General features: G+C 35.5%; 1 protein-coding gene across 1 annotated transcript; it reads left to right on the top strand.

Annotated features, from left to right (window-relative positions):
- Nucleotides 1-11,282: 11,282 nt before the first annotated feature.
- On the top strand, nt 11,283-12,718 carry LOC140783390 (LOB domain-containing protein 30-like). The gene is made up of 2 exons (XM_073130266.1): nt 11,283-11,806; nt 12,072-12,718. The coding sequence occupies exons 1-2, from the start codon at nt 11,471-11,473 to the stop codon at nt 12,390-12,392; spliced, it is 657 nt and encodes a 218-aa protein (XP_072986367.1). The 5' UTR covers nt 11,283-11,470; the 3' UTR covers nt 12,393-12,718.
- The last annotated feature ends 3,231 nt before the right edge of the window (nt 12,719-15,949 follow it).

Raw genomic sequence — 15,949 nt, 5'->3', positions numbered from 1 at the left:
AGTTAAATTTGTTTTAGATTTTTTGATTTAATCTCTATAAATAAGGTCTTATGGCTTGTATCTTAGGCATGCTTGGAATGAAAGATTGCTTTTGCCCTGGCATCTCTCTCAACTAGATCGTCGACCTCTACATCTCCCTCCTTCTGCTTTACCAACCAGTGGCACCTCTTTCGTTGGCACGGTCTCGTCTAGCTTTTAATATCCCTCTACCGTCGAACCCATTGTCCCGTAGGTGTAACAACCCAAACCCAAAAAATTAAAAATTAAAATTGGGCACGACGCGACCGGCCACACTGTGGCCGGCCTCGTGCCCATGCAAGCTGTGCATGCAGCTTGTGTGGTGGGGCCGCCACGCGCCCGCTGTCGCTGCCACAGCCAACGAGCTGCGGCCAGTTGGCCGCGGCAGGCCCCAGCGCCGCCGCAACCCCCCTCCTCCGCCTCCTCTCTCTCTCTTTATCTATCTATCTCTCTCCGTCTCTCTCTCACTCCACTCTCTCTCGACCTTCTTTCGCACTCCTCGTTGCCAATGTCGGCCCGCCGCCACCTTCCCGAAGCCGCCGTCGCCGATAAGAAACTCTTCTTCCCTCTCTCTGCCTCTCTCTCTCTCTCTCTCTCTCTCTCTCTCTCTCTCTCTCTCTCTCTCTCTCGTTCGAGCTCGGGCTCGTCGAAGCCGAGCTGCCGACGAGAGGCCGGCTGCTAGCTGGCCAGCAGTGACCGGCGCCCTCCCCGCCAGCCCGGGTCTGCAAGCTCCTCCCTCACCTCCTCTCTTTCTTCCCTTCCTCTTCTCTTCTTCTTCTTCTTCTTCTTCTTCTTCTTTCTTCTTTCTTCTTATTTCTTATTTCTTCTTCCTTTCTCCTTTCTTTCCCTCAGCTCCCCTTTCTCTCTTCTTCTTCTTCTTCTTCTTCTTCTTCTTCTTCTCCTCTCTTCTTCTTCTTCTTCTTCTTCTTCTTCTTCTTCTCCTTCTTCTTCTCCTTCTCCTTCTTTTGCTTTCTTTCTTTTTCTTCTTCCTCCTCTGTTTCTACTCCTTTCTTTTCTGCACAGTGCCGGGCTCGGCCCAACATTGTAGCAAGCAATACTGGGTCGAGCCCAGCACTAGTGACATTGTTTTATTATTTTTACTTTATTTTATATTCATTTATTTATTTAATTAGGTATTACTTCCTTAATTAATATAGATAAATTATTTAGACATTAATTATTTTAATAATAATATATATTCTTCGACATGATGATTATTAATTATAATTAGTATAATTGATGATTAACTAGGTTATAAAATAGTATGCATAAATATAGATAATACTTATTTTGATGTAACTATGTATTTATATTCTTATTAGATTAATAGATAGTGTTGTAAATTATAATTATTAGATTTATGTACTGATATTCATAATATATGCAATTTAAGTAATCTTAACAATTTATTATATACTATTGTGTGTAGAATAAGATACTAGTCTTATTAATTAATTAATTATTTTATATAATTAAGTAAATACTATATAACTTCTAATTAATTAAAATAGACTAAGAAATATAAATTTATTATAAATAGATCTTATCTATACTTATATCCCATTTATAATTGTTTAGCTTTTACTTTATAATTATATATTTAGAATATTAAATAAAAAGAAACGAACCTTTCTCCGTATATTATAACTAGCATTTTATAATAATAGTATGTCATAATATTTGAATCGTACCTATAATGTGAATTTAGTTATGTGCAAAGTAAAAGAAGTGTTTTTAAACCAAATAAACATTTATATTCTATTTGAACTAATTTTAATTGGAGAAACGACTAATTAATATTACTTGAATATTTTAAGATCCCGAACCTCTTTATTTGAGACCCTGTGAACCTTGCTAGCGATGAGTGTCACTCGATTATCTGACGGACGTGAGAGATGCGTGGTTTGTGTCTTCTGATCAAATTGTGAGTAGTCTTATCTCCTAGACGCCTTTATCAAATTAGGATATATTATATCTTATGTACACGCATGTTTTGGCCTCCAGCATTATTATATAATTTTATCTAGAGATGATTTCAGTTAAACATATTTTATCATACATTTGATTAGGCTGATATGAGATATGAGTACATTGGTGATATATAGAGATGATTATACTATTATGGTTTTTATATCGGGATGATCTCTATCATGAGTATGCATGTGATAGACTAGTAAAAGTATACGTGTTAGATACATGGTTAGAGTCGGCATTGCATCATTTTTCTCTTGGCTTCTTTACCACCTAAATTCCTAAGTTGCATGATCTGTTGTCGTACTAGATATATACGCATATGATTTATCATACATAGGAAATTATAAAAGTACATATGTATGTGATGTGATGTGATATGATGTGGTGGCTGGAACGGTATCTGGTCCGGACTGGTACTGGACATACTCTTAGCATATAGCAAAGTATGGTGATGGCTGATGGTTGTACTCTTAGCGTATGACATGGTACAACTATCATTGATATACCCTTAGCGTATGGCAGGGTATGATTACTTTCTTCTGAAATACCCTTAGCATATGGCAAGGTATGATTTATCTACAAAGATACCCTTAGCGTATGGCAGGATATGATTCATATGCAGAGATACTCTTAGTGTATGACAGGGTATGTTCTGAGCTTGTGACATGATGTGTATCGAGTTTGGGGCCGAGTACCGTAGTCCAACATGGTGGATGATATTCAGAGTTGAGACGGTTGATTATGATAGTGAGAGATATGTGGATTATATCTAGCTCTGACATATATGATTATTTAGTGGTTGGCATGCATCATGCATCATCATTGATGTGACTATTTTCATTGGATCATAATTGTTATACATGATATGTCGTTATATTCGGTGATGTTATATGGTAATTTCATCATGTGATATATTTTTAGTTGAGGATATAATATGCTCATTAATGAGAATTGATTTCATTCATATATATGTCATTGAGGATATATATATACATGTTCATACATGGCATCATGCTACTTCCTAATTTATATTATTCAGTACATGATTTACTCTTATGTTTGGCATCACTAATTCAGGGAATCTATTCACTGAGCCTTTTGCTCATGACTCTCTTTATTTCTTTTCTAACTCTCTCAGATATGTGGTATGTGATAGCGACTTGAGATATCTTGAGAATATATTTTAGAACGATGATGAGGTGAGCTATAGATGCGAGACGGTATAGATGATAGTTTAACCATATATTGAGTTGTACTAGTATTTGATATTTGTACTATTTTGTATTAGACGATGACTTAGATATTACAGGTCGAATCATAGTGTACTCTTGTATTAGTTATTTTAGTTGTATCTTGATGGTTTGTTGTGGCCTGTATGGGTCTTGCCAGATTATATAGTGGTCTAATGTATATTATTATGGACTGAGATATTCATATGTTAACCGGTTTATTTGGTTAATAGTATGATTTATTTGGTGATGAATTATGTGATCATGGATAGGTTAGCAGGTTTTATTTGATGATGTCATAATTATATGTGTACATGAGAGTATCTGTGTGTAACGGGCCCCGTCCGATCTGTCGCGTGCGCCGTGCATGTCGTGTGGGTGTGTGGGCGTGCACGTGCCCGTACCGGGCGGGGGCATTACAGTAGGGCATGCCTAGTTCTCCCTTTTCGTATCTTTATCTTAACCGTCTATACCTTCTGTACGGTTTTTACTATAGTTGTAGGCTAATCATAGCCTTTAACCATCTATCGCATCCGCATTCGCAAACCACTACCACCATCATCTATTGCCGAGCCACCTCCATCAATTACTCTACCTCCACTCCATCATCACCTCCATCCTATACCTAGAAATCCGGTTCATAACAGTCTTCTTCACCGCTTCCTCTCCTTATAAGCCTGCGCAACAATAGAATAAAGAAATTATTCAATGATGGATATCTTCCTAAGATTTAACTTTATTTTTAAAAACTCTATTATTCCTTTCCAACTAGACACTCCCGATAAGGGCCGCGACCAAATAAGCAATCACTTCCTTAGCTCTTTTTTATGAATCAACTTGGTATTAAAACACCAATCCTTAGCATGCTTAGGAATATTGGTTAAACAGTAGTCAGCACCTTCCTCATTAGCTTCTAAACATAGCTACATCTCACAAAAAGGTGGTCCACAGACTCCTCTTTAGCACAAATCATACATCTAATAGCTCTATTCCAACATCTTTTGTGTAGATTATTTTTTGTCAAAATCCTATTTTGACACATAAGCCAAAGAAAAGCTCTAACGTTTAAAGGGATTTTCAATTTTGAAATCATCTGAAGGTGCCGAGTTATGATCCCATCATTATTTAGAAATCGACGCAAAGATTTCACTGTATAAATTTTATTGCTCGCAAGTCTCCATTTAATTCTATCTTTTCCTTTAGAAAAAGATACCCCACTATTCTCCACCAAATTTCTAAACTCTTGCTCCTCACTATTCAGATGCTTAGTGAGATTTCTCCTAAAATTTAGATTCCAACTAGACCCATTCCAAACCTCCTGCACTCTAATTGATTCAATCCAAGCAATTTCAAACAATCTAGGGAACTTGATCGCTAAGTTGCAATCACTACACCAAAGATCTTTCCAAAATTTTATATCCTTCCCATTTTTTAACTCCAACTTGTACGAGTCTGAAAAATCTTGCTTGTTTGCACCACCCCTCTCCTAAAAGGAGAGACCCTGTTGGAACCACCAAGATCAAAGTCACCCACCTTGAGTCTTTTATAATATCTTTGCATAACCATCTCTCCCCATAATTGATTATCAGAATTTATAAGCCTCTACCACCATTTAGCTAAGAAAGCCTTATTCATATCACCTATGTTAGTAATCCCTAGACTCCCATATTTCTTTCTTTTATACACCTTTTTCTAGTGGATCGGGGAATATCTCTTTTTAGCCTCCTCAGTCCCATGCCATAGAAAAGTCCTTTTCAATTTATCAATTTTTGTAATTACCCATTTCGGAATATTGTAAAAAGATAAATAATAGAGAGGTATAGAGCTTAATACCGATTTAATAAGAGTGATTCCCCCTCTCAAAGATAGGAGTTTACCCTTCCAACATGTTAGCCTTTTTTCAACATTTTTAATTACTGGAATCTAGTCGCTCTTTCTTTAGCTTCTTGTCATGTAATGAAAGACCTAGGTACTTAATTGGTAGCCTTTCCACCTTATAATTCAGTAGTTTAGCAAACTTCTCTTCGTTCTCAGAATTATTCCCAAGACATATAAGAGAACTTTTGTTAAAATTAATCTTTAACCTTGAAACAACTTCAATGTAATAGAGGATAATTTTAGGATCTCAACTTATTTCTCATCAACCCGTAGGAAAATCAAAGCATCATCTCCATACTGCAAATTGATAATTATCATTTATTTTAACATCCTCCCCTAAATCTTTAATAAGACTAGCATGTTTTGCTTAGTCAAGCATTCTGTTGAGACCATCTACAATTAGCACAAACAAGTATGGAGATAAATGGTCTCCTTGTCTCAACCCATTTCGACACCTAAAATACTTACCTAGCTCCCCAATAAGTAGCACAGCTGACCAACTAATTGTTACAGCTTGCATCTCCCAACTTATCCAATTATTTGGGAATCCTCTCCATTCTAGAATATCTTCAAAAAAATGCCAACAAACTTTATCCAGCTTCAACAAAAGCCCATCTCCTCTACTTTTTTTTACTCCCAAAATGATCTCATGGGGGCACACCATGTTATCAAGAATATATCTTTATTTAATAAAAACACTTCGATAACCATCCACCATCTCTCCAATCACATTGCAAGGTCTGGTAGTCAAATATTTAGTGATGATTTTAAAGCTGCAATTCAGTAGAGTAATAGGTCTATATTCCTCAATCCTCCCTGCTCCAATTCTCTTAGGGATCATAACGAGAATAGCATAATTTAGTCTATGAAGACCCTCTTTTCCCTCTGTATATCATGGAACACTTTCATCAAATAGGATTTGAGCATCTCTCAGAATTTATGGTAGAACTTCATACTAAAAACCATTCGGGCTAAGTGCCTTATTTTCAGCCATATCAAAGACAGCCTTGGAGACCTCAGTCGTAGTAAAAGGTTGTCCCAGTCTCACTTTATCATCATTCTTAATTCTAAAGGTCTCCCAAACATCCTCTTTCATGCTGATCCTCCAATCATTCACCACCCCAAAAAGCTTCTGATACTAATTCGTAATTTGTTCCTTTATCTCGTCCATATTACAAACATATCATTTATCAGTATAGACTAGATTGAGTTTTTTCTTCTTCTACTATTCACAACCATATGAAAATAGGTAGTATTCATATCTCCCTCAGTCAGCCACTATTGACAGGATCTTTGCTGCCACAGCAGCTCCTCCTCTTTATAAGTTTGATTCAGATTTAAAATCAATTCAGCTCTTACAGCATCCTCCTCTTTATTTAAATCTTTGTTCTCCTCCTCAATGTCTAAAGCGTGAGGCTCTCAAGCCAAATCTTCTTTTGCTCTTAATCTTTCTTTTTGATATTCTTACTCCATACTCTAAGACATTGTCTAACTTTCTCAATTTCTAAGACCAGTTCTCAATTGCAGTATTATCTCTCATAGGAGTGTTCCACCATTTTTGCACCAACCCTTCAAACTCATCCCCAGAATCTACTAGTAAAGGCATATGATCAGAGCATATCCTTAGTATAGCAGTGACCACTAATAAGGGATACACCATCCCCAAATCAGTGGATACAAAAACTCTATCCAGTAAAGCTAACACAAAATTTTCCCTCATATTTGACCATGTGTATTTTCTTCCATTTAACTTGAGCTTCTACATCTCAAGCTCATTGATGACCTAGTTAATTTCTTCTCTCTCTCTCCTCCCACCTACTCTTTCTTTTCTATCAGATTGAATATGGTAATATTAAAATCTCCACCAACTATCTATTTATCCCCTTTCCATTGATTAATAGTTTCAACTCTTCCTAGAGAATTTATTTATCTTCCTATTCTTGGGGCTCATACACATTAGTAACCACCCAATCCATCATTTTTTCTCTGTTACTAACCTGAATTGCCATAGAATGAGCAAATTTCACACTATCCATAACCTCCAAATTAGCCTCATTAATCCTAATCAACATACCTCCAAATATGCCCACTACAGAACATAATCTCCAGAATGAAATCTGACTCCCTCCTAGAGCTTTTAGACTTATGTCACTCATTACCATTTTCTTAGGTTCCTACAAGCAAACAAAGTCCAAATGTTCTTGATATATAATTTCCTTTACTCTTCTTTTTTTCTCATTACCTCTCGAACCTTTAACATTCCAAAACAGACCCCTAATGTTTTACCATCCCGACCCTCTTTTTTTTTTGTTAAATCTTATCTCTTAAAGACTATATATTTTTTAGCTCTCTCCTTCTCAAGAGCTTTCAGAATTTTCAAATTTTATTTTCTTTCTTCATTCGTGTTACCCAAATATATCCCGCAAGTATTAGCTATAGAGACTAGTTCACAATCAAAAAATTTTAAAACGCAAAGGCATTGCGTAAAAGGATCTGTATCTGAATTACTCTTTCTCTTAGCTTATTCCAAGGCCTTTGTCCTCCCCATCTCTTATATTTTCTCTTGAATCTTTCTGTCACGTCCTCCTTCTAGTTGGCACTTTTGGAGATGAACTCTGTTTCTTCCTTATATATTTTCTCATTCCTGTAGTCTGCATTGCCTGCAATGGTTCCACCTCCATAATATTTTCCTCGTTATAAACAGTCATGTGTCATTCCTGTTATTCTTCAATAGCCTTCTCTTGTTCATCAATCTCATCCTCCTCCCAATTTATCCTCCAACTTCATAGAGACCTCATCTTGATTCATTTTTTTTCCATGTCTCATGTTCCATAAAAATATTCTTCCCTTTCCACATTTTTTCTTTAATAATAACTTTTTTGTCCTCTATCAGTTCCTCAATTAAATCCTCTCGAGTGGTCTTTTCAGGGGAGTTCACTGCTGCATCCTCTCTCATTTTTATTTTACCCTTTTCTTCTTTTGTATATGACTCTTTCCTTAGGACTTCTTTAGGATGTGTCTCATTCTTCAGGTCTTCAACCACCTCGATATCTATTTGTGTCACTGAATCCATTGGCACATTATGCCAAATAGTTGGCCTGTCTCCATCTCTTTTTTCCTCTTTTCCAGCAGAACATTTAGTCGAAGTGAATTTTTCTCACCCCAACTTTCCCAAGATTTAGAACTACTATGTTACATGTTTTGAACAAATATCCTTTTCATCCAGTTAAGGTATTTCTTAGGCTCTGATTTCTTCTCAGTCCCATCTACCTCACAAGAAATTTCAAAAATCATACCCTCTACGATCACAACTAATTGAATTGGGATATCTGCAATATTTTATAACCAAAAATCTAAAAGATTCATCTATTTTAAGAAAATTAAAATAGTTCCAACAATGTAATGGAATACCTGAAATACATATCCAAATTGGCTCTCTTCTTCTAATCATCTTGGAATCCTTTCTCCATAGTGAGAAATTCATTTGGGCAATCCCCAAATCTATGATCCCTAGCTGAGAAACCTCCTCCATCTTCCTCATCGATGGAAAATCAACCAGATACTCCTGACCCGATATTGCTCTAGGCCTCCAAAAATGCCCCATTACTATATCATATCCATCACCAATTCCAGATTGTTTGCCGGTATCCATCCAAATCCTCTTGCAGCTCCTCTCATTTTAAATAGTTGTCTTACAGTAGCACAAACATAGCATGGCAGATGACAGGAAGAACTACATGGTTATCATTTTAGCTAAAGAAAGAAAGAACTCACTATTGTCCTCGATTTCTACTATTAACTATCAAACTGCCCCTTTGGATAGTACAATTTTTGTTCACTTCTTTATTTCATATGGAAACTAGCCTAGAATTCTCTCAGATTATTTTACACTTGCACTCATCCCGGAAGCAAAATGTATAAAAATCCATTCATCTATTTGTGATGTCTTAAATATGGATATGATATAAATGCTACGTTACTTGAACATGAAGTTTGAAATGATCTCTCAAAAAAATAAAATTTATCATCGTTGCCGGAAATTAATAGAAATTTTGGGATCCATGCTAGGTTAGTATTTATCCATAAAATAGGGTAATATTAGATATAGATAATAAGAAAGGATAACACCACTACATTTTTCTTGAGCAATACTACAATATCCTTTTCTGGTTTAGATATCTTGTGCATTATATCTCTTTCTTTGGTGTATAGTTAACTTGCTGAGTAACGTAATCTTTTCTGGATAATTCTTGAATTTTGAAAGTATGTCCACGTGGAAATGCAACTACTATTGGACATCAAAAGTAATGCACATAACAAGAAGTAAAACTGAAAATTTTACTATAGAAATTTGTTAGGTGCTGCCGTAGCGTTACATATTTTACATATTAAGATAGTTTACTTCCAGCAATAGATAACGGTACTTTTCGGTTATAAAAATTGAGAGTAATTTAGTAAAAATTCCTACATTTTACTCCTATTATTATTCACATTCTATTATATTATACAGATATTTATCATTCAACACATGAATTTGACTTTAATGCCTCAAAAAATTCTCAGTTAATTTTACCATAATAGCGGCGAACAGAATAGAAAATATTTTATTACTTTTGAAAATAAAAAATAAAGTACCTAAAATCACCTCTTCAGACTTTAAAATAGTTCTACTCTTATTGTTTTACCTTAATCCAAAAAATTATCCAAGGGTATTAAGGTTAGTCTCCATCTATAGTTATTTTAACTTATCTATATAATAAATACCATTAACAAAATGTGCGACAAAGTGTTTTTATGCATTTTAAGCAAGAGTAGAATAATAAATATCTATACAATAAAGTTTGAGTAATAATAAAAGCAAGATACATCATGTCTCTAACAGTTTCATATGAATTAATTTTGTAGTTTCTATATATATTCTCTTCATGCCAAATCTTTATGCGTTATTTAAAGCACAATGGTTCACAATCAGCTTTTAATCATTAAGGTTCCCACAATTATTGGTGAGTGATTAATTTATATATACGATGTGGCCTAGTATATATATGCTTGCTGTATTAGCCCATTTATGCAGACTAGCTTACACGAGTAAAAGTTTGGATATTATATCCATGTACTGTAAACTACATGATTTATTACGTGCAAATATGATATTCCCTTAGGAAATGACAATAGTTCTTTCAAGAATGACTACATCCTAACAATACTGTTTTAGAGGAAAAAAAAATTAGCTCAAAATTCGTTTAAATGGCTCCTTAAAACCTAGAAAGAATAAAATGCAAATAAAACAGCCAAGGGCCCATCCAATATTCTTGGCAAAATCAGTGGCATTTTGGTCCTAGATGTAAATGATTTAAGTAAGATAAGGTGCCATTATTTGCCTTCTACGCATCCGTGGAACACCTGCACATATATAGAGAGGTGGACGCGGACACGTTTCTACATTCCCTCCCGTCTCTGTACTAATCATGCTACTGAGACTAAACCGTTATAAATGATAAGAGATTCCATACGTATCCGTCTAGAAGAATTATTTACATATTTATCGTTTAAAAGTTTACGTTTCGAATGTATAATTAATTTATACATAACCTTCGTCATGGCCGATTTGGTCTATCAGATCGAACCAAGCCGAGACATCATCAAACTAGGCCGAGGAAATGTACAAATAGATCTTTTAACTCTTATTTTCCCGAGTTATTCATGGATATATATGATGCGTATATAGGTGTGAAAATGTGATCGGAATGCTTGATATGAACATATCAAATAAGCATGCATATTGGGCATATGTATATTGGGAGTAAGGAAATTAAACCATGTTAGCTTCCCTTGGGAGATGCACAATGGAGATGAGAGAGTGGAGATTGTGATAGCAGTTGCGGGGAAAAAAAAAGTGTGTGTGTGTGTGTGTGTGTGTGTGAGAGAGAGAGAGAGAGAGAGAGAGAGAGAGAGAGAGTGGTACTGGGTTGTGGTTTTTTTTTCTTTCCATCGGATGTTTGCTTCACGCAAGCTGCTAAGTGTTGGACTGAGAGGGGGAGAGTAGGCTTCGCTGCCTGGCGTGGCTTTAAAGACTCATCAATACAAATAAACCAAAATTAAATAACAAAGGAAAGAAAAGAAAGCCCAAACAGTAACCCTAACACGATACTCCACATATAGGACAAATAATTGCCTAAAATTAATTTCACCCACATCAACTCCTCATCCTCCGTCTTCTTCCCTTCTAAGCTCTCCCTCCCTCTCTCTCTCTCTCTCTCTCTCTCTCTCTCTCTCTCTCTCTCTCTCTCTCTAGATCTATACACCATAAGACCATGATCTAACCAAACAAAGACATATAGCAGCATAAAAAGAAAGCTAGGATAACCGCTATGAGCGGAGGCAGTAGTAGTACTGTAGAAGGAGGAGATGGTTGTGGTGGTGGTGGTGGAGGTGCTGGTGGTGGGCCTTGTGGGGCTTGCAAGTTCTTAAGAAGGAAGTGCGTAAGCGGATGCATATTTGCGCCATACTTCAATTCCGAGCAAGGCACAGTGCACTTTATGGCAGTCCACAAGGTGTTCGGCGCAAGCAATGTCTCAAAACTTCTGCTCCATATCCCCGCCCACAAGCGCCTCGACGCCGTCATCACCATCTGCTACGAGGCCCAGGCCCGGCTCCGAGACCCTGTCTATGGTTGCGTAGCCCACATCTCTGCTCTCCAGCAACAGGTTCAATCTCTTCTCATAGTTAAAACAATTCAGCTAGCTAGATGTTAGGTTTTGTTTCATGGAGCTATCCGTAGTAGACTTTACAAAGCTATGAGACGTCGCTCTCTAGAAAGGAAAACCTCACAAGCTAAGCAAGCGAAAACATTCCCTTAATTACTTTTATCGAGCTCCATCTTAATTAATTATCTCTAGTAGATCACAAGAATATTCTTGAATTTGTAATAATGATATCAGAAAACAACTTCTTTTTGTTCTTCACCACCAGGTTGTAAACCTACAAGCGGAGTTATCCTACCTCCAGGCCACGCTTGAACAGCTGACACCACAGCCACCGCGCCCTCGAACGCCGCCGCAGGTTCTCACATCGCCCCCCTTCTCTATAGCGGATCTCCCCTCTTCGACGAGCTTGCCCATGAGCGTCGACCTCTCTGCCCTCTTCGGCCCGTTGGTGCAGCCCGAGTGGTCTATCATGCAGCAGCTCACGCCTGGCGGCGGCAGCGGCGACCTCCAAGCGTTGGCGAGAGAGCTGATCGACCGGCAGAGATCGGCTGGCACGTCACATCGGCCCCTTCCACAGTCCAAATGAGATGATGCACTGACCATATCGATGCAGCTAAAATTGAAGTGATAAGAGATTCTTGAGGATGCCCGCGCTACGGGCATCGGCGGTTTTAGTGCATATATATATCTATACGATTGCTAACCAGAGATCGAACAATCTTCCGTTCCTTGCTCCTATGTTGAGATGAGAGAATCTAAGGTAGTACTAATTGGCACAACAAAAACATACCAGTCACTATCGTGGTGGCGTCTAGGGTCATAATAAAAGCTCTTGCAAAGTTATATTGACCTTTCCTTTTTTTTGGCTAGCCTATGAGTAAAATTAAGTTGAACACGAACAAAATTTTAACACTCGTTTTCTTCATCATGTCAGAGTTACTTGGTAGTATAGTGTAACAATACAATCCAATACTCTCTTTCACTCGACTTATCTTCTAAACCTAGCTTTTGAATCTCACTTTTACTAATATTACTTATACAGATATTTCATAAATCATAAATTCTCTAACATCCAAATTCTCAATATTCTTAATAAAACTCATATATGAATGATTCATGATAAATAATATCAATTTTTCACAATTTTTCTTGGTTGGAAAGGTATAAATCATTACCTCAAAAGGACACAAAATCTCTAGGTTTTACAAAATATTTAGAGTTTCCCTCAATAGAACAAACCAAAGCTCATCAGGGACAAACCCAAATCAATGAGACAAAAAGGAAGCAGATTTACTAAAGGCAGCTAAACAATGCGCGCAACATGATTAGCTCCTCTACCAACATGAGAAACATAAATTACATTTAATAAAGATAATAACCGTTAAATATCAAACAAAATATGCTTAATCCTCCAAGGATCCAGAGAATGAGATTTGATAAGGTTCACCGACACCTACAAATTAGATTTAATTTCCAAGTTGTGTAGTTGATAAGTCTGTGCCTAAATGAGTGTTACTTTGAGAGCTTCAGCTTCTAGTTAAATGACCAAGACCCCATCTTATATTTAGGACCAGCCCCAACAAGCCCTTATGATCTTGAAATATGTAAACAAGGAAGCCACCATAACTCAGCGAGCTAGATATGCCTCATCAACATTGAGTTTAAGGGATTGAGCCAAAGGATGTTTTGTCCTTCCCCCTTTCTGTAGCCCTCGGCTAGGCGGACGGGAGGAACTTTTTGCTGGCCCTACAAGTGTAATTAGAGGTAGATGAAAAAAGATTTGAAATAAGAGTGTAATTATTAACTTGATGTAACATAAAAATAAAATTATTTATTTTTTAGAAAAATTAAGTACTATGTCATAAATAGTATCAGAATACTATTATTAAATTTATTAAATATAAATATAAGTCAATCATTTTAAACTCATATTTAACTAATTAGTAAATTATATTAAATAATAAATTTTAATTTGTTCATGTAATATTTTTTTATTTTTTTGTGATCACAGTGAAGATGAGCTCTTTTGTAATAAAAAATTTTTTGGAAGAGAGAGGAGAGAGAACATTGACAAGATATAAAATTGATATATTTAAATCGATAAAATTATAATTAATTTAAATTGATGTTAGAATTTATATATTATTAAAAAGATATTAAGTTAATGAACTAGATTAGGTTCCAAACTCAAAACAAACATTGTATACTAGCTATCCTCTTTTTCTTTCTCTGTCTTTCTTTTCTTTCTTTCTTTCTTTCTCTTTCCTCATCTTTTCTCTTTCAGGACTTGCTGACGAATCCCTCTTTTTTTTTCTATTTTTTTTTCATCTCCTCTGTCTTTTTCATTTCTTTTACTCCTCTCTCTCTCTCTACTCGCTATAATACCCCTACCTATAGGGTACTGCTTGCTGACTTGCTGTAGTACATGAACCCCTCTCTCTCTCTCTCTCTCTCTCTCTCTCTCTCTCTCTCTCTCTCTCTCTCTCTCTCTCTCTCTATATATATATATATATATATATAAGTCTCTCTCCTTTCCCTGTTTTTACAGATGAAAGAGATCTTAATCTATCTCATTATATATAAATTATTATCTCTAATTTATTTATTTTGATTTAATTTTATGTTATTAATGCCTAAAGTCCGAGTCTTTTAAGAAGGTTTGCCCGTGCCAAGATTTTTCGCTTTAAAAAAAAATAAAAATCTAGGCGACTGGAGATAGGTTTGATGCTCTAATTCATCATTGGTGGACTAGTGGCCCGTATCACTCCAATTCAATTGTTCTCCTTCTTCAAAAGGTGTGATTTATAGATACAAATTTCAAATCCAACCTATATTCTGTCTAGGTCGAGAAGGTTAATCTCAAGAACAATATTGCTGCTGTAGATGCTGAAAAAATTGTGAATCATTATATATGCCCTGATACTAATTAATTTTCTTTAATAATATATGCCCTGATACTAATTAATTTTCTTTAATAATATATGCCCTGATACTAATTAATTTTCTTTAATAATAAACATCCTAAGAGATGAGTCTACCACACATTATAAAAAGAATAAACATGAAAAATAGAGCATGAAAAGACAATTGCAGACATAAGAATATTTATGTGAAATATCAAACTGTGTACAAAACCATGTATCAAAACTTGGATTAAAATCAATCACTAAAATATGTAATTACCAGAGGCTTATAGATTACAATCTTCATGACTCAATCTGTAAAAACATTGTTTGCTAGCTCGCATGAGACATCGCTTATCATGAAAGATTTTTAAACTTCAGAGACCATCGAGGTTGAACATTCTGTTTTAGTAACCATTGAGACATAGTTCTTATAAATTTAATATAAATACATAGAATTTAGAGTGATTCAGTATGTTTCATATAAAATCGGAAGGTGATCTTTAATAGCCTCCAAAAGATGATATCAAGAGATGATAGACTAGTTACTTACGGTTAGATACTCACTTAAAATATCTTTTAAAGATAAAATATAATATTTTTTTAAAGATTCTCGACATATAGCCATAGCTTAAAATGGAAAACCCTCTCCCTTGTTGAGCATATAGCCATAGCTTCTCAAGTATTTGCATAGGTAGAGATCAACCATTACACATCTAGCGGTATCCAAAGCATTGCACATCTAGATATCCAAAGCATTGCACATTAGTGGACACAATACAAAAGCATTGCATATGCATCGAATGATAATACATATATGGATGGCATGCATTGCATACATAGAGCCAACCAATTTAATGGTCCATTTATCCATCAATCTATTTTATATCAAATTAAAATATATTTTTATAATTCTAAAAAAATATAATACAGTTTTTCTATCTTTTACATCAATATATATATATATATCACATCAAAATAATTATTACGCAATATTTTAGAATATAAATAAAACTAGAAATAATTATTTCTAAAATAAATCTCTCATTTTGATAATAACAAATAATAATTGCTATTCCTATTTCAACCCTTTTCCATGAGTAGTATTTGTGTCAAATTTAGACTCTTTACTTGACCTAGACTCACAAAGAATTAACTTTATTCGAGCCCATTTAGTTTCAAGTTAAAGAAAAATATAGACTAGCTATTCTAATTTGTAACTCTTAATGCATCTAATCTG

The sequence above is a fragment of the Typha latifolia genome, chromosome 3, assembly GCF_019914945.1.
Source record: "Typha latifolia isolate L0001 chromosome 3, TyphaL0001v2, whole genome shotgun sequence".
In the NCBI taxonomy this organism is placed as follows: domain Eukaryota; kingdom Viridiplantae; phylum Streptophyta; class Magnoliopsida; order Poales; family Typhaceae; genus Typha; species Typha latifolia.
The sequence above is the reverse complement of the archived record's forward strand: the minus strand, read 5'-3'. Positions and strand labels throughout refer to the sequence as shown.

Excerpts from the sequence above, each read along its gene's own strand:
- LOC140783390 (XM_073130266.1), top strand. The coding sequence starts at position 11,471 with ATGAGCGGAGGCAGTAGTAGTACTGTAGAAGGAGGAGATGGTTGTGGT. Across the intron at positions 11,807-12,071 it reads TCTCTGCTCTCCAGCAACAG|GTTGTAAACCTACAAGCGGA; the intron begins GTTCAATCTCTT and ends CTTCACCACCAG.